This window comes from Clarias gariepinus, chromosome 4 (genome assembly GCF_024256425.1).
Source record: "Clarias gariepinus isolate MV-2021 ecotype Netherlands chromosome 4, CGAR_prim_01v2, whole genome shotgun sequence".
NCBI lineage: Eukaryota > Metazoa > Chordata > Actinopteri > Siluriformes > Clariidae > Clarias > Clarias gariepinus.
This window is the reverse complement of record NC_071103.1, coordinates 36,584,780-36,607,140: the sequence shown is the minus strand read 5'-3', so window position 1 is coordinate 36,607,140 and position 22,361 is coordinate 36,584,780. Positions and strand designations below refer to the sequence as shown.

The 22,361-nt window shown below is 38.0% G+C and overlaps 1 protein-coding gene across 2 annotated transcripts in view; it reads right to left on the bottom strand.

The window, feature by feature from the left end:
• The window catches only part of plod2 (procollagen-lysine, 2-oxoglutarate 5-dioxygenase 2), a 45,478-nt gene extending 23,636 nt beyond the window's left edge, over positions 1 to 21,842 (bottom strand). Inside the window, exons 1-4 of one of the 2 annotated variants that reach the window (XM_053494406.1) lie at positions 21,474 to 21,842; positions 6,833 to 6,924; positions 5,743 to 5,879; positions 2,589 to 2,752 (exon numbers count right to left, since the gene is read on the bottom strand). In XM_053494406.1, coding sequence (XP_053350381.1) covers positions 2,589 to 2,752; positions 5,743 to 5,879; positions 6,833 to 6,924; positions 21,474 to 21,555 — 475 coding nt within the window. In that variant the 5' untranslated portion in view covers positions 21,556 to 21,842. Of the gene's footprint in view, positions 1 to 2,588; positions 2,753 to 5,742; positions 5,880 to 6,832; positions 6,929 to 21,473 lie in introns of those variants that run through there. The other variant, XM_053494405.1, reaches the window with a different exon arrangement.
• Between the last annotated feature and the right edge of the window lie 519 nt (positions 21,843 to 22,361).

The window sequence follows — 22,361 nt, the reverse complement described above, 5'->3', positions numbered from 1 at the left end:
GACTAGTTACTACAGCGTCTGTCGCTTTTCATGGGTCAGGCATTCTGCTCTATATTCAAGGGAACGACTGCAGTGGGGTCTGAGTCACCTTAGACAGGATCGTCATTCACGGATGTACAGACTTCTTCTTCAAAATTTCTGTACTATTCTAATGTTTTATTGTGGCTAAGAGTCTTATCACTGTAATGTGTTTGAGGTCTTATGTAAAAATAAATTGCTGTTACAAAAATAATTTGTAAATTGTTCCAGCCGATCTTCCTTAAAATCTGCAACCTGGGATGAAATTATCACACTTACTTAATAGCTCGGCTTATAAAGGAAGGCTTCACCCTAAATTACCCTAAATATGTTTATATTGAAATATTTGTGGGCAGGATGGTGAGGCAGCACGTGGCAAGTCTGCAGTACTAAGCAGAGTTCTGAATGTCCTTCCCATGTTCATGTTGGTTTCATCCCAAAAATATACTGGTGGCTGGACTGATTACTTTAAATTGCCACTTGGCAAGAAAACTACCAGGGTTGTGCCCTGCCATGTGTCCAGTGTTTTCAGGATTGCCTTCAGATCCGACAGGACCCTAACAAGAATAAAGGGCTTACTAAACAGGACTAAAATATCTGTGATGACGTTGTGGTGTATTTTTGTTATTCCTGTAAGTAGTCATTACAGGGAGAGGGAGACAGTAGTGTTGTTATTGCTAAAGCACTTACGGTCAAGTGTACCTGGAGAAAAGTTTTAAATAAACGATCGCAATGGTTCTCAACCCTGGTCCTGGAGGAACCCAGTCAGGCTTCTTTATCACACCAAATCCAATTCAAGAAAGACTGTTAATTAGCTTATTTAACTAATCTGATATGAGAGCTAAAAAAGACAGGGCAGGGGGTTCTCCAGGACCAGGATTGAGAATAGGAACTCAACATGCATGAAATGAAAAAGGTTTGAAGCAAGAAAGTAAACTCAAAATTTTTGCAGGTATACTGTATATTTATTATAATATTATAAAAAAATATTAATTTGCATGTGTTTTGCAAGGATTTTGCAAGTCCATTGGCAAGATGTGTAAATCAGTGTCTTGAGAAGAACACTGGCGTTTCTGTTCTCACTCAAGCACGTTATTTATTTATATGTCCTGCCTACAGCGTATTAGACACAGTTTACTGTGGCAGTGTGTTGGATTGCTGTTAGAAAATGACCAGCCCTGAAGTTCCACATGACTGATCATGTCAACCGTGACGCCCAAACCAAACAACACCCCGCCATAATTCCATACATTTATCCACACTGATCTGATCAGATAGGGAGGGTGTACTACTGAACAGAATGCCAAGGCAGTAATTCTGCTGGTTAAAATAGGTGCACGAGATAAATACTGTGATTTGTGAACTGGTGACTGATGAGCGTCTGGAGACCATGATGAGCTCCCGGTTTACATTTAACTTGGGAGGAGTTGAGGCAGGAAAAGATAAAGATAAAGGATTGAAGAAGATCCACAGAACCACGTAGAAAGAATTGGGTGTGGTAAAACTAATTTTCTCCCATATATATATATACACACTCCCCCTCTCATATGTGGACCTTTTCAACTGCCTTTTTGCCTCTTTCCCCCACGCACTCTCTCTCTCTCTCTCTCTCTGATGAATACCCTATTCATTGAGCACTCTCACATGAATAGAGCAGTATGCTGGGTGTCCTTCAGGAAATACCACAGTATGACTGTAGAAGGTTAGAAAGGAAACACTTTCTCTATCCTATTCTTATCGGAAAAGTTTTGTTGTTTTTACAGGCTAATGACAGTCATTGTGCTTATTATAATTTTAGGGGTTTTGGCAGCTCAGTGAATTCACATCGCTGACCTAGAGCTATACTTGTATACTGGGTCTGAATGTAGTTATCATAGCAGTAACATGGTCAATATCACCTACAGTATATACTAACATTTAAAAAAAAGGAAACTAGACATAGTGCCAATCAGTGTTGGGGATGATACTTTTTAAAGTAAAAAAAAAAACAAAATTACATAATTACTGTCATTAAAAAGTAATTAGTTACATTACAGCGTTATTTTCTGATAAAAGTAACTAGTTCGAGTACTTTTCCATTGCAGAAAATGAAAACTCCTTTGTGATTCCTCATGCATGTTGTTTAAGTCAAGACCTTTATAATTATTCTACCATCATCACTTTGAAGTTTGGCCCATAATCTGTGAACTACTAATACCCCTATCTCACCCAACACTGGTGCCAATAGATTCGCTTTATAAATAAAACTTGAATTTTAAATATTACATTTACTTTCCATGTTTTAAAGGTTTAAGAATGTGTTCTAAGAATTTTAGACAGACTGCATGTACCTGTAAATGGTTTTACATTTGTAAAAAAAAGGGGCGCCAATAATTTTTTCTACTTATGCTGGCAAACATTTGATTCAATCACCAAAGAAAACAAAACATTAAAATGCACATTAAATTATTATCTCTCACTCATCACCTTTACTGCTTTTTTCCTGCACACACACTCACACGCTCTTCACACCAATTAGCCTAATCATTTCTACCAATACCCCATGATCCAAACATTCCCCAGATGCCTACCTCCAGAGTTCAGGAAGCGTTTTCCACTGCGAACGTACGGGTACTTCTCTGCCAAGTGCGCATCCGGCCAGATCACACCCTCTGCAGCAAACACCACCTTGTGATTGACCTGCTGGAACTTCCTCAAGATCTCCTCTGGGCCTCCAGCAAAGATAAGGTCATAACTAAAGAGATAGAGAAAGTGTCATTTATAGAATACTTAAACCAACACAGTTAGTGTGCGTCCATTTAGACCAACGACCAACGTAAGAGAGCCTTAATTATGTCAGTAATTAATATGTTTTGGCCAAAAAAATATGTACTAGTAAAATGAAAAAAAAAATCTTTTTGTCATGAAAGTAATCAACAACAGAACTCAGAGCTATATTTAATATTGGAAGTAAGAGCATTTCAACACACAATGTGACATAAACTCACAGGACTTGGACTATACATACATTTGCACGCCCTTTATCCCATTTAAAGTCTTTGGGGTCTGCCGGTGAAGATTTGGATAAACAACTGAGATTGTTGTCAGCGAAACAGTCCACTTTTAACATTATTAATAGAATAAATCTTAAAAACGAATATTGCAAACTAATATTGTAATGTTGCTTTTAACACCCTAAATTGGTCGTTTTATACAATCCATTGTCACTACACTACAACAAAAGGTTGTTGGGAGAACTATTTCAGAAAAGGAAGCAGTTAATTTAGATACAATTATCTAATTTTTAAACCAGCTTCAATAAAGCGGTAAAATTATTATACAGTATGTTATATTGTATATCTTTATGTGGTGTTGTACTGATGGGCACCTTTTTAGTTTTTACCGTCAAAGGAAACCATGAAAGTTTAGGAGGGGAAAAAAAAAACATTTCCATCTGCGCTGTCACCAGTCTAGCAGCCTCAGTTAAGAACCATCCGGAAAATTTGTGTCAACACAAAGAGGTATTTAAAGCTTCCTGTTTCAGCCACTATTAATATCCATGGTAAGAACATTCATCATACATCTCCAAAAACGGAAGCATACTCTACAGCCTCACATCTGGCTTTTTTGTGTCAAAAAAGCATGTCTATCTCCACATCATACCTCACTGTTCACCCCATGTTACAATTCTAAACCACTAAGCACTGTCTTTAAATAGCAAGAGTTTCATTCTATGGTTTTGCACTAATAATCCAGAGGAATGTGAGGTCATATTCTAGCCGCTGGTGAAGCCGTGGGCAAGGTGGCTCACCCAAAGGCTCCGTCCTCTGCTTGGATTGAATAGTCACTTGTATGAAAATGCTTCCTAGAGAATAAGCAACTTTCACCAGGAATTAGCATCATTTATTAATCATTTCATAAAGTTTGACAGGCATGTTTTCATAAGTTAAACATACCTATAAATCATCATCAGATTTATAAAACTTTAGAATACAGTGGTACCAACGGCATATGAACGCCCAGCATTTAAATGCCAAATTTTTGCATTAAGAACTGAGAATTTTTTTGCATACTTATGCAAACTCAAATAGAGACTATGAATGTTTTTCCCACCTAACCAGGTTTCAACATTTCTTATATGAACGCTCCGGCAAGCTATTTTTTTTAAAAGCAAGGTGCAATATTCCAATGTACATATCGCCCAGCCCTCCATTACTCCCTAGACACCTAACCATTTTAAGAATAGCAGACGAAGAGAAGGTGAATCTGTCTTCACTATAATTTTTACAAATACTTCGCTTAAGCACAAGCCTTAGTTATCTTTGCATAAAGGCTGTCATTATGAGCTTTCCTCTAAAGTTTGAAGCTATAAAAGAAACCCAAAATTTACCCCAGAATTGCGACGCGTGCATTTATAATTAGTAGTCTCGAATCTTCAGAAAGTTATATAAAAGACTTTCCCTGAACTGAGGGAAGGTGTTTCTGGGGATCCATCTTAAGCAACCAAAAACAGTACACATTGCAGGTGGGTATTAAGGGAGCTGAAAACACTAGGTCTCCCTCAAACTGGTCTCACGCTAATTAATGTCCGTGTCTATTCTTGCAAGCCAGACATGCTAATTATGCTAGACGTGCTATAATTTAACATAAGGAATGGTGAAATTAAAGACAAAATATAGCATAAGTGCTAGTAGGTGGACAAATGTATATTCATGATACAGTAGCTTTGCAGTGCCTGTACAATAGCATACTGCCTGCTGAAGTCATTTACAGCTTTCCATGGAATCTTAACAATTTAGCAACATATTAACCCCAATCACAGTAACATATCAAATGGAAAACAGCACAGGACACAAACTATTTCACTGCCAACTCTACCCTAGGAACAATTTCCGCACATGCAAGTGAAGAAAAGCCCTAACCTTCTACTGACCCACAAGTCTTAATAAGAATCGGTGAAAGAGGCTATTTTAACTCAAGTCCACAGCACAGCTGTTGTAAGTCTTGGCATCCAGTGTGTGAGCCTGAGCATATTCCTCATGGGAGGTTTGTCTTTTCTGCCTGGTAATAACGAAGCCATAATTAAATTTAAAGAAACACACAACCCCACAAAATTGTAGGAAGCTAATGGGAAATGACGGCCAATATGGTTCAATTACAACAATCTTATGTTCATAAAGCTAACTAATGCTGTTTAGATCATCTATTATAGACTGGTCAGAAAGATCAGTCTTTACGTGCCAAAACCACATAGTGCTACTGTTTCATATACCGTATACCAATCAGCCAAACACCACCACCATCAGGTGAACTGAATAAAATTTATTATCAATTATATACCAGTAAGCTGGTGACAGGTTCATGGGCACCCAAGCCTCATCTATGCCTGTGAGTACCAAAGGCCAGCTACTCCAGACCAATCCCACAGATAAGCCAATGTATCACAAATTGTTGAAAAAAAGTAAACACTGGCCATGAAAGAAAGGTATCAGAACATTTGGTGCATCACAACCTGCTGCATATAGGTCTTAGAAGTCAATAAGTTGTTTCCAAGATTTTAAATTCCTCAGATCTCAATCTGATTGAGGATGTGCCAGACAAAGACGTTTGATCAATGGTAGACCACCCACCACCCAGGATCCAAAAAGGATTTGGATATAAGGAATCAGACTTATATTTCGAACACTATCCAAATTTACATACACAATTTGCATAATGTTCATGCTCTCATCACTTTCCCCATACCTGTCCACAAAGAGGATCACCAGGTCTTCTTGGTCAGCCAATGCTTCCATTGCTTCTTTGAGCAGTCGGACTTTTTGTCCTCCACCAATCGAGTTTCCGACGTCCCCTCCTTTCCACTGCTCACCCATTCCTAAAACCTGGAAAAGACCATGAGCAATTTATATCAGAGGTGTCACATGTATTTTTTTTTTTTTATAATAGCCCACATTACACAGTCTCAGTACACTTTAGAGTCCATTAAAAAAAAAGGGGGGGCCCTCAAATTGAAATTTGAGATTGTTAAATGAATAAGGCTTCATACAGTAAACAAAGTATAAATTCTTTGGACTATGGGAGGAAACCAACCAAGCACGGGAAGAACATGGAAACTCCATGCACACAGAGGCAGGAATCGAGCGCGGACCCTATACAGTAGTTAAAAGGCAACAGTTCTAACCACTAAGCCACTGTGCCGCCATCTAATCTATTTTCTAGTTTAATTAGCTTTACACAGATTCGAAGATCTTCTGGTCGACCAGGTTGGAAACTCTCAGCTCACATGTTGGACACTGCTATACTGTACATAATCACGCATAGAAGCACCACGGACAAATTAATATGGAAACCTTATTTTACCTAATCCCTTTAGCTTTCTTTTGACATTGAGGATCCTCATGTGCTCTGGCCAGGAGCAAATAGAAAACTGTTTGGTTTGATTCCAGAAATGGCAAAGCAAAGCCAGCTGATCCAAGCTCGGAGTCTTCAAATACATTTTGCATGTTATGTTAGGAAACATAGCAGTAAAACACAAGCCCTACCCAGCCTTGACAGACCTGGTCAGAATTCATTCCATTTTTTTTTTAAAGATCAAACTAAATTAAACAATCCCACAAGCAAAATGAAGCAGACTTAAAAGCCAGACATTTTTGACATTCATGATGCTCCCAATGCCATTCACTCCTTTTAGTTCACCTGTGAAATTACTCGAGATCCCGACATTCTGAAATCACACAAAGCTCCAAAGAATTCAGACTAAGTCGAGGTCAGTGCTTTAGGAGAAACAGATTTGGCAGTGAGTAACTGGCGAAACATTTCTCACAATGAGACTTACCTTGACTGAATATTTGAAGTAATTTGCAGACTGCATGAAGCGGAGAAAGCCATCAGTCTCTTCTGTAGCAACAGTCAGGACGAGGAGTTTCTCTAGAGAAACGGGAAAAAAAGGAACGTACAAGGTCATGCTTAATTACACTGAATGTATTCAAACAGATCTAAGCTATTTTTAAAAAAAATGTAGTTACATACAAGTACCTTATAAATTCCTTTTCATTCAAAAAAGACATAATCATTGGTCCACAACACGAGATATCAGCCATGCCAAAATCCCTTGCTTTTTAAGAGCCACATTACCATAATGCCATGTATGTTGTTTTTTTGGCTACAGTATGGAATAAAAAAAAGGGTCTCAGGTTACTCCAAACCAAACTGCAACCAAACCTCAAACCTATGTCAACACTATGAGAATTGGTTCAAGAAGTGTGTTCCCTCATGTTAAATGGTTAAACACAGAGACGATTTGTGATCGCTATAATCAGTGGTCCATGAACCAAAGGGACTAGAGCTGGTGTCCAACAGTGAGCGGCCGACAGTTCATTAAGAGGGGTGAAAGTAGTTTTAAATCCTTACTGGTACTATGTAGCCAAAATGCAAGGTAAAGGTAAATTTATACTTTATATACTTCATGTATTCCGCTTTAGAATGTCAACTAACTTTCAGGCTTCAGAATCCAAATCCAAAATAGTGTTAAATAGAAATCTAGTGACCTATCTAGGGTGTATAATTCCTTGTTCCACACACCCAGTAGTGCCTTTGATCTGAAGTTAGAGAAGTTTGCTGAGGTTTGCTCTTCCCACTTGCCAGTACAGATCTACTTTTACCCTTGCTTTGATACATATAGTGAAACATCCCAGTGCTGTTATGCTATATAACGCCACTCATGAAATGGCTCTCATCCAATCAAATTACTCAGTCAAAACAAACTGTTGTTTAATTCTGATCATTTTTTTTCTTCCAAATGCAAAAGTTATTGGTCCAACATCTAAGCAACCAAAGTGAAAATTAAACCCAATAGATTATCAATTAGACCCGGGCTGTTCAAATCCAGTTCCAGGGGCCAGTTCGCAGATGATTCAACTAGTCTGTTAATAGCCAGGTTTACTATGTGTGTTTACGTGTTGGTGAATAACAATCTGTGCTGCACACTGTATTTGAACAGCCATGACTTACACAATGCATAACTGACTTATGAGGATAACAACTACTGTATAACCAAAGGTTTCACTCAGACTAATTGTATGTTTGGAACAGATGTGCAGGAGTAGCCCAGTGGTTAAGACGACTGATCAGAAGCGTGCAGATTTAAACACCTGCACCACCAAGCTGTCACTGAGCAAGGCCCTCAACCCTCAACTGATCAGGTGAATTAATTAATTAGATGAATGTTAGTTGCTTGGAATAAGGGTGTTTGCCAAATGCTGTACATTTAAAATACCTCACTTGTTTCCACTCAAGTTATAGTGTACTGTAAATACAGTACCAGCATAAATTAATTCTTCTGGCTGGTCCCATCAAGGAGTCACCACAGCAGAACATCCAATCCACAAGTTTTATGCCAGATGCCCTTCCTGACGTAATCCTCTCATTTTTCTAACCTGACTTTGGTCCGGCACTGCATGCAGTGGCTGGGTAGCATGGGGTGTGGCAACTCACCGACAATGGGGCTCAAACCCAGATCCTCAAATCTCCAAATCAACAACCTAGAGCCTCAGCCCCCTGAACCACCACTCCCCTTGAAACATTAACATAATTTACCTGGTAGAAACTGAAATACTATTTTAAATTCTTTTCTCTTACATTTACAAAACAGTTTAATATAATCTCTTAAGGTACAAGAAACATTTACAAAAGACCAAAAAAAAATGTGCACCTCTGATTTCCATTCATGGTGATAAAATCCATTGAATATGCGGGAATATTAACCAAGACTAACTAAAATCAGCTCTGTTCCTAACCTGTTAGCTAGCATGGGGAAAACTGTGACCATCCAATTAGAATTTTAATAGTTAACTCAAACTCAAAGCAAACACTTATGAAACATACAATGTGCATGTACTGTAATGCGTACAAAGTAAGCACGTTTTATCTATAGTAAAAAAAAAAACACAATAATTAAAAAAGTTTTTAAAAAATGAGTGAACAATAAAACCCACATACCAATACCGAAAAAGCCAGACTTAACTGCATCATAATTGTACCTTCACACTTTTTATTAGTGGTACAAGTAATTGCAAGATTCGGAATTGAAATTAAAAAAATCTGTATCAAAAGAAATGTTTCAGAATACAGGATTGAAAACTAGTTCTTCTCAAATGCTTCTCAAGTCTCACTCTTTTGTTCTGGCTGCCCAACTTGGTATGGCAAAACTAGGCCTGCTTGTTTATTATGTGTTTCTTTCATTTTTTATTGTGTTTTGAACAAAATAATGATCTTAGTAATGGTGAGCACCTAAGGCCAAGTCACACCATGAGCTGAAAATTGATCTCTGATGCTCTATTTTCCGACAATTTTACTTCTGCATATTGCATTTACTAGTTCTTGTATAGCTACACTATTGATTTTTAGCAGATTTTCATTCATTTTTAACACACGATATTTCAAAGCATTTTACGGACTGACAAGCATGTGAATGTTACATCTCTGGAAAAGTTAAGATCAAAAACACCATTCAGACTAGTGCATGTACACTATACAAAGATGAATGTTAGGCGCAGGATGAAATATCCAGACAACATAGCAGACAAAAGAAAAAAAAAAAAAAAGATTTGGACATAGAAGTGTGCAAAAGGCATTAAATAACGGGGTAGACTGCTTTGTGCTAACAAACCCTGAAGACAGAGCTGCTCTTGCCAGACTGGTGAAAGCCATCACGATCCATTATTACTGGGGAAATGACATCATAAATTCCACATATGGTGGCAAAAAAAAGGTAAGGATTTATAATCCCAGTTTCCAGGATCACTTAAAAGGAGAAGAGTTCTTACATCATCTCCACTTCTATGACGAGTATTGTTCATTCGGGATCTAATTCTAAATCTGGATGTCTGGAAGTTGTAATGTTGTGACAGGTTGCTGTTAAAAGCAATAGAAAAAAATATTATTACATTCATTGTGAATCCTTGAATTCAAATTATTTAGCAAAATATGCTTAAAAACTTCCAATGAATACAACACAATTAATATGTTAAGCCTAACAAGATTTTATTTTTAAGGATGAAATCTCAGCCCTCTTCACATAATGCCAGGAAGATAAATTATAGTTAATGAGCCAGAGTGAAATGTAATGCATTGAGTGGAATGTTAGTTTAAACCACTGACTCAGAGACAACCAGTGGAGTCTTGTTTCTCTTTTCCTTCTGCACTACACGTCATGAATCAGGAAGGCCATTGCCTCGACTGCACTCAGACAGCATTACTCCATTACACACACTCATTTTAATCTTGAAAAAGTGGTAGGGGGGGGAATAACATCTGGAAAACGTATTACTGCCAAAACAGCTGTGTTCACTGTGATAGAAAACATTTCAGACACTTCCTCTGTTGCAATAGAATCACAAAGGCAGTGTTACGCCTGAGGAGCTTACATACAAAACTAGCTTATAGCGGCACACGTTTAATGGGACTGTCTGAAATTAGAAATACAGACAAAAGAAAGTGATTGCAACATTGTCAACTTTTCCTGGAAGAACAATACACTCCTTAGAATGCTGACTTTGTGAAGTATTGTATCTATGACACACTTTACGGTGTGTGTGCTGTTCAAGGAAAGTAATCAGTCGCTACATTTACATGAAGAATATTTTGATATTTTGATCTGATCGATATCATCCAGCTTAACTTAACTGTTAACATGGATGCTGATCAAACAAGTTGTGTGTTTATATGATCAAAGCATTTAATCAGAACATTTTGAAGTGTTTAATTTCCCAGGTAGATTAAATCATGCTTAAAATTGGTTATATGCTTTACAACATGTGGCCAATCTGTGCTTCCCAATAATTGTTTAATAAGTGTTTACCAATAATTAATGGGAGCAGAATTTCCTTCCTGGAAACTCATGCCCATAATGTTAACCCAAAGTAAGAAAAAAAATGCGTGGAAATAATGTACTTATTCCTAACATGACTAATATTCACCTAATGAACTGATACCACGAACTAACACAATCTTTCCATAATCGATCAAATCTATCAATCCTTTTACATCCATGAACACTATGGACAATTACACGCTCACCTTCCCTCATATCTACACTACATTTTGTACATCTACATCCTGGACCATTGCACAAAGACACTTTAATAACTTTGCACACCTACCTTCACAACTACACTACATGTTTACGTTTACATCCTGGACCAGTGCACAAAGACACTTTAATAACCTCTGCACAAAGACACTTTCTTCTATGCATATTTGCACACCAGTACAGTATATTTCAATTTGTACAGTATATTTCTATTTTTATGCACATCATATTTCTATGTACAGTATATTTCTATTTTTATGCATATCATATTTCTATTTCTATTTTTATTTTTAGTTCAATTTTTTTTCTAGCACATTTCTATTTTTATTTTTAGTTCTATTTTTTCCTAGTTTAATTTAATTTTTAATTTAATTTTTTTATCGTATTCTTTTATTTATATTTATTTCTTATTTGTATACTTTAATTCTCTTTTAGGGTCAATAGCAGTCGTATAATACATTTCACTACATTTCGTACTGTGTATGTTTGTGTATGTGACAAATAAAATTTGAATTTGAATTTGAATTTATTTACATTCCCTTTATCCAGAGTAACCGACATTATCCCATTTGACCTCTGAGCAGTTAGGGGTTAAGGGCTTTGTTCAAGAGCTCAACAGTGGCAACTTGGTGGTGCTGGGGTTTGAACCTGGGACCGTCCAATGAGTAGCTCATCACCTCACCCACTGAGCTACCCCTGCCTCAGATACACAGTTATTATTGTACTATTATTATAATACATACTGTAGTATTATACTTTGGTTGACATTTTCAATCCCATTGAAAATTCGTTCCCAGCAGGCTAGATCGGGTGAGACTAATCCGGACGAGGTGGTTACATGAGGCATAAGGTCTATTGTTTTCATTATTAGTGGATCAATGTAAGTGCCCTAAGTGTGATCAAGCAAAATCACTGTTAACACTGTAATTTGTCCAATGACATATGCAGAACAGAGGGGGTGTTTAGAAGATAAACGAATACAGTACAGCTTTTCATGTTAATTAGAAGCATGACTATGTAGACTCCAAGACTGTACTGAGTCATAACGACTTTCCAAAGTTTTCCTACAACTGGAGACTCCTTCAATTAAAAATAAAATGAAAAATCCTCACCAAAAACCAACCTCACCATTTTGATTTCATCTCTTTTGAAACCTATTTATGTGGATCATCTGTCATACAAATAGAGCTGTTTTCAAAGAAAACTAAATCAACATTTTTCTAACCAATCAAATGTGATTGCATAAAATGATTTATTCCCCAAGTTGCAGATTTCCCTTTTGAAAGTTTTTCAGACTTTCTTTTCCAACACCGACACACACACAGTTGGAGACTTGCGATACAAGCCAAACATCACAACAGCACATGAATCTGGTTAAACTGTGTGACTTGTCAGCATCTGCCCATAAACAAAGTAATAGTTCAGTAGTCGAACGGTCCTTTGAATGATTAATGGTTCACATAGATCGCCCGAGCACACATTACAATGCCAACAACCCTTAAGAGCCGCTTTCTAATTTGGTGTAGTCTTCCTCCATGTGGACAAATTGAAGGTGGTGTGTAACATCTTGTTCCCATTTCTTTGGCGCAGAAAGTGAAACTGACAAAAGAAATCCCAATCACTTTCACATGAGTGACTGTTTATTATTAAAGATGTGTAAGCTCTCCTCGGGGATTAATTTACAAGCACTTTGTTCTTAACATTTACATTTGATCAATCTTAAGCAACCGTAATCCACACAGTTGTTTCGTGCTCCATTCATCTATTGCATACAGACATTAGTTTGGATGTTTTGTCTTGGTCTGAATTGAGCGCTAGGTTCAGTTTTCTATATGAGAATCCTCCATATGGTTATCCTACCAAGATATAATGCGAAGCTATAGAGTCCACAGATGGAGTTTAATGCATTGATGGTTCCCATTTCAAATATTTTAGGAAAAAACAGCATGTAGACTCCTTGAAACCCTGGGACACATCAGGGCACAAGGGCATTTAACAATCCCGCGCACTTTCAGTTTACATTTCTAACCATGAAGATAGCAGATATGTTAAAGAGATCCAGTTGAACCAGATGTGGTTTTCATCCACCTCACTTGATGTGGTTTTTGCCATCTTGATTCCCGTCTCTGTGTGCATGGAGTTTGCATGTTCTTCCCGTGCTAGTTGGGTTTCCTCGGTGTACTCCGGTTTCCTCCCACAGTCCAAAAATGTGCAGGTTCGGCTAATTGGCGTTCTTAAATTGCCCGTAGTGTGTGAATGGGTGTGTGAGTGTGTGTATGTGTGTGTGCCCTGCGATGGATTGGCACCCTGTCCAGGGTGTACCCTGCCTCGTTCCCTAAGCCTCCTGGGATAGGCTGCAGGTCTCCGTGACCGTGGAAGCTGATTTGGAATGTTCTTGAGATATGTTGTGAATGTTGTTTTTCCAATTTTGTTGATCCCATGTGAGGTGTAGCCTCAGTTTCATGTTCTTTTCTGGTATTCTGCTGCTTTAGCCCATCTGCCTCTAGGTGCCTCTGTCAGAACATTCTCTGTAAACCCTAGAAATAGCCGTGTGTAAAAATCCCAGTAGATCAGCAGTTTTGAAAATACTCAGACCAGCCTATCTAGAAACAACAACCATGAAATAGTCAATTACATCACCTCTTTTGCCCTTTCTGATACTCCGTTTGAACTTTATCAGATTTTCCTGACGTTGTCTACATGCTTAAATGCATTGAGTCACTGCCGTGTGCCCAAGTGAATGGATATTTGTGTTAACAAGCAGTTGAACATATGTACCTGTACTGGAGGATTAGCAGACACACAATGAGCACTATTCAAGCCGAGCTCAATTGTACAGTATATGCCAAGTACATTTGTGGTTTCAGTGTTGCCTTGCGTAAGAATGTTCAGCATATATACAGCTATACCAAGTAGCTGTATTTTACCACTTTTGTAAAAAGTGTAAATTGCTGCCAGATGCAGATGAAAAAGTCTAACTATGCATAAAAACATCCATTTGGTTTTCTGTCATTCTTTTTTTATGTACGCACAAAACACAAAATCAACTGAGATTTCATTACATTAATATACACCCTTATAAGTTTATCATATGTATTATTTTATCATTCTTAATAATTAAGTATACACTCATTTTGCAAGCATTTGCTATTTTTCATTGCCACACTAAGCCCGATATAGACAAGGTCTTGCGCATGAATGTAGATTTACCATGTAACCCACCCCTAAGGGGATTTTTCCCCCTTTTCCTAGGAACTCACACCACAGTCGTCTGTGTAAATGTTAGCACAGCAGATGCCTGAGTCTTAGAGAACACAGCATACACACAGAAAGAACGAAAAAAATGCCTTCATCGCTCGCTTAACCCCAGCCCAAACCAACACATTGCTGTAAAATGTCACGTCCTTACCTGCGCAAAAATATCCTCCGTCAAAATTTTTTCTTTGTGCCATTTGTCTTGAATTCAGTGACTTTATTGTACATGTATTCAGCTTATACTCAGTTTAAAGCAAGACACCAAACCAAATCTAGCATAGAAAATGATATTAAAAATGGAAAGAATTCACACTATAAACAAACAAGCAAAAACTCTCGCAAAAAAAGGCTAAAAAATCTTCAATACATTATCAAAATCTGGAAGGATAATGCTAAACCGGTAAACTTGGTGACCACAACATCAAATGTGGTCAGGAAAAAAAAAATCATGAATGAAGATCACTTAAACACTTGGTGAACTTGCACCGGATGTTTAAAAGTACATACACACACTGTGTTGAGAACTCACAGGATTGGGACTAAACCACTTGTTAGTGAGAGGAAAAAAATGGCTTGAGTTTGCTAGGGAGCATAAAGACAGGACTTTGGAGTGATGGAAAAAGGTCATGTGGTCTGATGAGTCCAGATTGACCCTAATCCAGAGTGATGGGGTTGTCATGATGGGGTAAGAAGGGAAGAGGATGAAGCGATGCACCCATCATGCATAGTGTCCACTGTACAAGCCTCTGGAGACAGTCTTATGATCTGGGGTTGCTTCAGTCGATCCGGTCTAGACTCGTTATGTTGCAATAAAATAAAGTCAGCTGACGACCTGAATGTACTGAATGATCAGGATATCACATCAATCAGTTTTCCTTCCCTGATGGAACAGACATATTTCAGGACACAAATTGTGAAAGAGTGGTTCAGGGGGAACAATGAATCATTTACACTGGCCACCACATTGTGTGATGTAATCAAAGGTAAAAGTGACTGAACTAACTCTACTCGATTTTTACCAAACACTCCTGTTGGTTTTTAACAGCTACAACATGTTTAAGTTTCACACCCTCTGTGTGTGTTTAGAAAGAGAGGGTCAGATTAACAATAATGCACTCTTAGAGCCCTTCGGCACAGCTCAATTAGTCTGGCATGCAGCCGGCGAGGGTCTGATATGATACACTTGCGCTGCTGTTCTGTTGTGCATGGAAACAGATACAGCATGTGTTCATGATCATGGTGCTTATGTTTTATGGTTCTGTTCCATCGTAAATCAGATTCATCTGTTGTGAAAATGGACAAATCCTCAGCAGGACAGCTCTTGCATGAAATGAAGTCTCAAAATATTTACACATTTCTTAATCTTGTAGCAGGTGGCCTTATCCAAATTTTAATTACAAGACGAAACAAGGAGCTGGGGAATCAGGTTCAGAAGGTCCAGCACTGACTCTTAGACTTCAGATCTGATTCTGTACTTTGGGAATAAGAACTTTTTCGTGGTATTCCCAAAAATCCATTTACCCTGTAAGAAATTTTGTATTTGTCAAAAGATTATGATTTTAAAATGAAGAGATGCACTAATATATACCTCAAACAATCCAATCATCTTGTATATCTGGTTATTAGTAACTGAGATATTATCATGCATATGGAATATGGTGTTAAAAAACTGTTATTTGAGGTCTATGAAGTTGTCTTTTCTTTCTAAACTTTATTTTACAGTCAAATTTATCAGCTTTATAATTTAGTAGATAGGAGGCTTTATTATTCCCTGGAACCAAAATGTCACAGAATTACTAAATAAATAAAGGTTGAAAAAATGCTTAATGTAGGAAAAAACTAGGTCATGCTTTTTGTTGGCAGAAAGCACTGGGACACATTCCAATCATCTGAAAAATGTGCTCAATGTTCTGCCACTTCACATTACTACCCTCATAACTGACCTCATTAAACGTCTGATCTTCACCACAGCCATGGGCAATCTGAGCTTTCTGAACAGGCATGAGCCTGGCACGGATAATACATCTACATACATGGCTATGTACTGCACATTAAAGATGGAGGGAAAAAAATCGTATCATGATTCTTTCGCATCAACCAATTTATCATCGCGCTGACTCCGAAAACAATTGTTAAAATAAACTTTTAAAGTAAATGTTTCCTTTTAAGGTGGTAAAACCTCACCCTTCCTGTATACTCTCACCGGTACTGTCCTTTACGCTATTCACAAACTCTACATTAGGGACATGTACATTTTCAGCATTTGGCAGATGCTCTTATATAGTGCAAAATTTTTATTTTGCTATACATTTGGGCACTTAAGAGTTAAGGGCTTCGCTCAAGGGCCCAGAAGTGGTGGTGCTTAAACCTGGGACCGTCCAATCAGTAGTACAACACCTTCACCACTGTCACAAGAACCATCAGAGACCAGCCAATACAATATTACCTTACACACACACACTCTCACATACCAGCCTTACCACTGCACTTCTAGACAAAACGAAAGAAAATGACAGTGATAAATTCTTAATGTAATGTAATGTAATGTAGGTCCTTTTCCCACATGACAGTAGTAAACCGTTCCTGGTAATCTGGAAACTACACACACACACACACACCACACACATTCCTGCCCCAAGGTGGGCAGCCCATGTGTTTCTGGTCTGGACCCCAAAACCTAATTTGAGGCCCTGGTGGGCAATAAACCGACGGAAACGATCCTTGGTCAGACGTTATTTCAGCTGCCTATGACTAAAATAGAAGTCTATTCTCCTGTGGGCCCTTGGAGCTGATGATGGGTAAAATCACACACATCTCTGCTCATAACCCCTGAACCGTGTCATGTCATGTATCGGCTGAGGTTATGTGCGTTTAGTGACGCTGCTCCGGTTCTACCATAACGGCCTCTTGGTGATGACTAATGCGTGACATCATCTCCATCTGCCAAACCTATATCCTTAAGACCTCTGTCCGAGTGGTGGAACACACACTCCTTATTTAACTTTTCCAAAGATTGAAAATAATTATAATTACAGAGATCAAAGAAAAAAGAAGACTGACTGACTGGCTGGCAAGTTTTTCCATCACATCCTTCTCGTAACTAGGTCAAGCCGTGCCATAGGAAATACTTTATTAGGAAAAAAAGCAAGATGAGAACAGCAGGCTGTGTTTGTTGTGGTAAACTGGCAATAAAGCGTGCTGTTTAAACCTCCGACACTTTCATCACAACACTGCAGGAAGAGTTTAGACGAGAAAAACAGGTTGTAGGGTAGCCTTGAATCATGTCTCTTGATTTTGTTAGAATGCTTGATTGTGAGAAATTTCTTGATTGATTTTCTATAACAGCAGCTCTGACAGGAGACAGTAATTACAAATGACTGTTTTTGTTTGTTTCTCTCTTTTTTCACTTTGTTTGTTATAAAATAGTATTTTTTATTAATACTATTTAATAATAATATTATTATTTAAGGTTTCTTTATAGTAATAGCTTCCACAAGGACTTGTACTAAAAAACATGCCACATAAATTGACAAAAAAAAGGCATGTCTTTGGTAAAGTAGTTATAGTAAAGTTTTCTGTATGAGATGACTGTTTAAAATGTATGGAAGGAGTCTCCAGTGTTAGTTTTACTGTAATTTATCTTGTGTCAGGTGGCATCAGTCCATCACTGAGTAATTCCCTACAACATTACAGCCTGACATGTTTGATTCCTTACACAGTAAATGCAATAGTAAGACTTTGCATTAAGATCCATTTCATTATTAAACATTAAGTAACATAACTTCACCTTATTTACATACAGAAATTAAAATTGGTGGCGCACTGGTTAGTGCTTTTGCCTTGCACCTCCAGGGTCGGGGTTCGATTCCCGTCTCAGAGTCTGTGTGCATGTTCTCTCTGTGCTCCCCACATAGTCCAAAGACATGCAGATTAGGCTAATTAATGTTCCCAAATTGATTGTAATGTGTGAGTGAGAATGTTGACCAGAGGTCTCACCACTGTCATAAATGTGGGAATAAATACGATGGTCACCACCAAGATGTACAGATGTTTCTGGATGGATAGAAATTCTTTATTGCATGGTTGGATTTCATTCATTTTTATTTGATTGAAGTTCAAATCCTGATCAAACCTGTCATCATTAACACATGTAACCATTCATGGTGACCTACTGTATGAGAGCACTTTGACCATTCCTCTTTTTAAAGAAAATGGCAATATAAAAAAGGAACAACTTGTGGTATTTCGACTCTACATTGATAAAAAGCTCTATGAGACCATTTCAGTTTGACTGACTTGTTTTCAATTTAAATGAGATTTATTATGACTACGAATGCATATAAAATAAAAGAGGTTGTTTGTCTCAACTGTAGCACTGGAAAAAGAAATCTCTCTCTCTCTCTCTCTCTCTCTCTCTATCTTTTGGCCTGCTAGGATATTTTATTAGCATTTTCTTAAAGCATGCACTAAACAGTTGTTGTATTTATTTGTATTTAAGCATCGCATTGCTATTTTAAGCGTTATTAATAAGTTCTATGCAAGTGCTGGAAGTAGACATATTTATGTACTTTATTTCTTTATTTTTTTTCTGTCCACACATACTCTAAACGAGAGTGTGAAAGCAACATTCAGAGAAGCACCGAGAAGGCAATGTTTTTGGAAAATCTGAGCATTCTGTACAGAACAGGATAACTAGACAGGACAGATGAGAAGTCAGAAACTTCAGAAAGGGGCCACGAGTAGCGCACAGTCCTTCACCATCATCCATCATCTTTTTATTGGCCGAAGATCATCATAAGCGAGCAGATTATTAAAGGACTCATGTGACGATTTGTATAGAATTCCACAAAAACAACAAACTCTGACATGCTGAGATAAAGACGTTTACTCGAACGCAAGCCCTTTCACTAAAGGACGTGGCAACCCATCACGCTGTTCCCGCTGAATCCCAATTACAGGGTTCAGACTGCCAGCAGCCGCAGCTGGCTGATCCCGGAGTGTTATATTCTGGCTCTGCTCTGTGATATGAAGGCACATGGTTCACTGCAGCGTGCAGCCTGTAAATTCTGCGAAAGGATGTGTGATGGATTCGTGTCACATTTAGAGGAAGGTGCTATATACCCTGTTTCTCAAACATGACCTCACACAAAGGTGTCACTGTGATTGATGGGGGAGGAGTCTCCCGTTCCCACCCAGACATCTCAGCTAATTTGCCTCCCTTGGGCTTCTGCTCATGGCTGATTGTGGCATCCAGAATTTGAACTCTGGTCCAAAATATCATCATCTTGCTCTCTTCATGTAGGAATGAGCATCATTTAATTAGATGGTAGATAATGAACCATTATGGATACATTTAGGCCTAGGGTACATTAGGAATTTACAGTCTATCTATCTTCCTTTGGTATGCATGTATGGAAATGTATGGAAAAAGAAAGAAAAGATCATTCCATTATATTTGTTGTGTAAAATAAACATTTAATTATATATCTAGGCATATGTATCTCAAACACTTTTGTCATATTAGAAAGGTATTTATTTAAACGGACAAAGTTCTATTTGTGAGGGTGACCCAGTGCACACATGGTACAGTACAATTACATTTAGGCATTTGGCAGACACTCTTATCCAGAGCGACTTACAAAGTGCTTTGTAGTTTCCTTCACTAGACAGATCCTTACACTGGGTTACTAGGTTACGAACTAATTATTATCAATCAATAACACTGATGGGAAGTTGTTGTTTTTGTGTGTGTGTGTGCGCGCATGTGTGGGGGGAGGGGGATTATTCCAAGTAAATGTCTTCATATGTCAGACATAGCAATCAAGCGGGAATAAGGCGTCACCTTTGTGTTGTTTGGCAAAAGCTTTAATACAGTTTTGTCCTATCCAACCAGAACAGACATGTTTTATAAAAATTTATGGCTTTTCAGAAGGTAATATGTGTAAAGCCCTCTTTAACACTGCATGCCCTACATATCACAGATTGTCCAGAGGTTCTACTTGGATCATGTCCATACACTCTGTTTTTTTCCACTTCAGAGAAGTGTGCTGAACAGGACAGAGCAAGGGATGAAATTCTCACTTAATAAATCTACTCCTTTTTTTCAAAAGCACATGCTATTTATTAGAAGTATGAGGGTTTTTTTTTTTTTTTTTTACAGGCTAACCAGAAGGTCTAAATCCATATAGATTTTTTAAACCCAAGATGATGTGTTTTTTTTCTCCTTTGGGTCATCTGAAATAGTTGCAATTGTTGAAGGAGAAAGTTATCTCTGTACCATCAGTTGTCATACATTAAGACGGTTCTAATTCCTTTCTTTTGATGTGTTTTTTACAACAACAAAAAAATGGGGCCATCCTTAGCACTCTTAAAAGATTTAGAAGCCAGTAATATTTTATATATAATATAATTTATATTACCCGTCATCGGAACCGTGATGCCAATGGAGACCATTTCTTTCCATTTTTATGACTGTGGTAGAACCTAAGGGGTCAACACTCACACGTTTACACACTACGGGCAATTTGGGAACACCACTTAGTCTACCCTGCAAATCTTTGGACTGTGGGAGGAAACCGGAGTACCCGGAGGAAACCCACCAAGCACGGGGAGAACAGACAAACTCCATGCACACAGACTCTGAGGGAAGGAATCGAACCCGGACCCTGGAGGTGTAAGGCAACAGCGCTAACCACTCACTCCTCCACCATGGCACTTAATTTATTTATACACAAAGTATATTATGTATAAATAGCATATTGTTAAATCTAATACATAAAATTTAAAATAATATTAGATACAATTATTATCGTTATTTTTATCATCATTGCATTAGACCATTAAAACTTTGCTCTCCATTGGATGATTTATTCTTAAACCTTTCAACCCTCAAAAATTTAGAGAGGGTTTAAACTCTCCTGTTTAAAGTTTCAAGCTTTCCCTTTTTACCCACACACACACACACACACACCCAGGTGCGACTTTTGCCGTGTGAACACAAGATGAACCTGTGAGACACGTCAAGGAAAATTTCCATAAAATCTCCAGAAGCTTCTTTAAAAAAAATTATAATTATAATAAATAAAACATAATGTTTTAAGGACAGTATGGGGATTAAACATGATTTTCTTACCAGGGATTTGTTCGATGGCGCACTGAGCGCAACCCAGCAAGAGCGCGAGGCTGAGCGCGTAAATCCCAGCGAGGATCCCCATGATGTGTCCGTGGATTCAGGACAACAGATCGAGAACAAGCCCAGGAGCCGGAGAACAGGGTGAGAGAACAAGCGCAGGTCCGCCGGTCAGTCTGCGCCCTCCTCCTCCTTCTTCTTCACTTGTGTGTGTGTGTGTGTTCGGATCAGAAGTGCGGGTCAGTGGGCACCCAAATCCATTCAGTCCCACAGGAGTCCCAGAGTTCCTGCGCAGACCAAAAGACAAAGGACTCACGAAGCCGGAGACGAGGTGCACCTCCAGCGGGGCAGAAAGTGAGAATGAGGAGGGAAGGTCCAGTGCGCAAAAGGCGGAGTGATCACTTTGACCCATTACACAGCAAGACCCCTCCTCCCTAACGCGCGCGCGCGCGCGCACACACACACACACACACACACACACACGAGAGAGAGAGAAAGAAAGAGAGAGACAGACAGAGAGGGAAAGAGAGATTTATATAATAATAATAATAATAATAATAATAATAATAATAATTATTATTATTATTATTATTATTATTATTATTATTGTTATTATTATTATTGATGTTGTTGTTGTTGTTATTGTTTTTTTGTTATTATTATTATTATTATTATTATTATTATTATTGATGTTGTTGTTGTTGTTGTTATGATTATTATTATTATTATTATTATTATTATTATTATTATTATTATCTTTGCTCTTCTTTTTCCAGTGATGTTCCCAAGTGTCTCTTTAACTGCAGAAGTAAATGCTTGTACTTTTGTGTGATATACATTTATTTATTATTACTCTTTTTATACTCTTTTTTTTTTATAGCTACTCCTTTT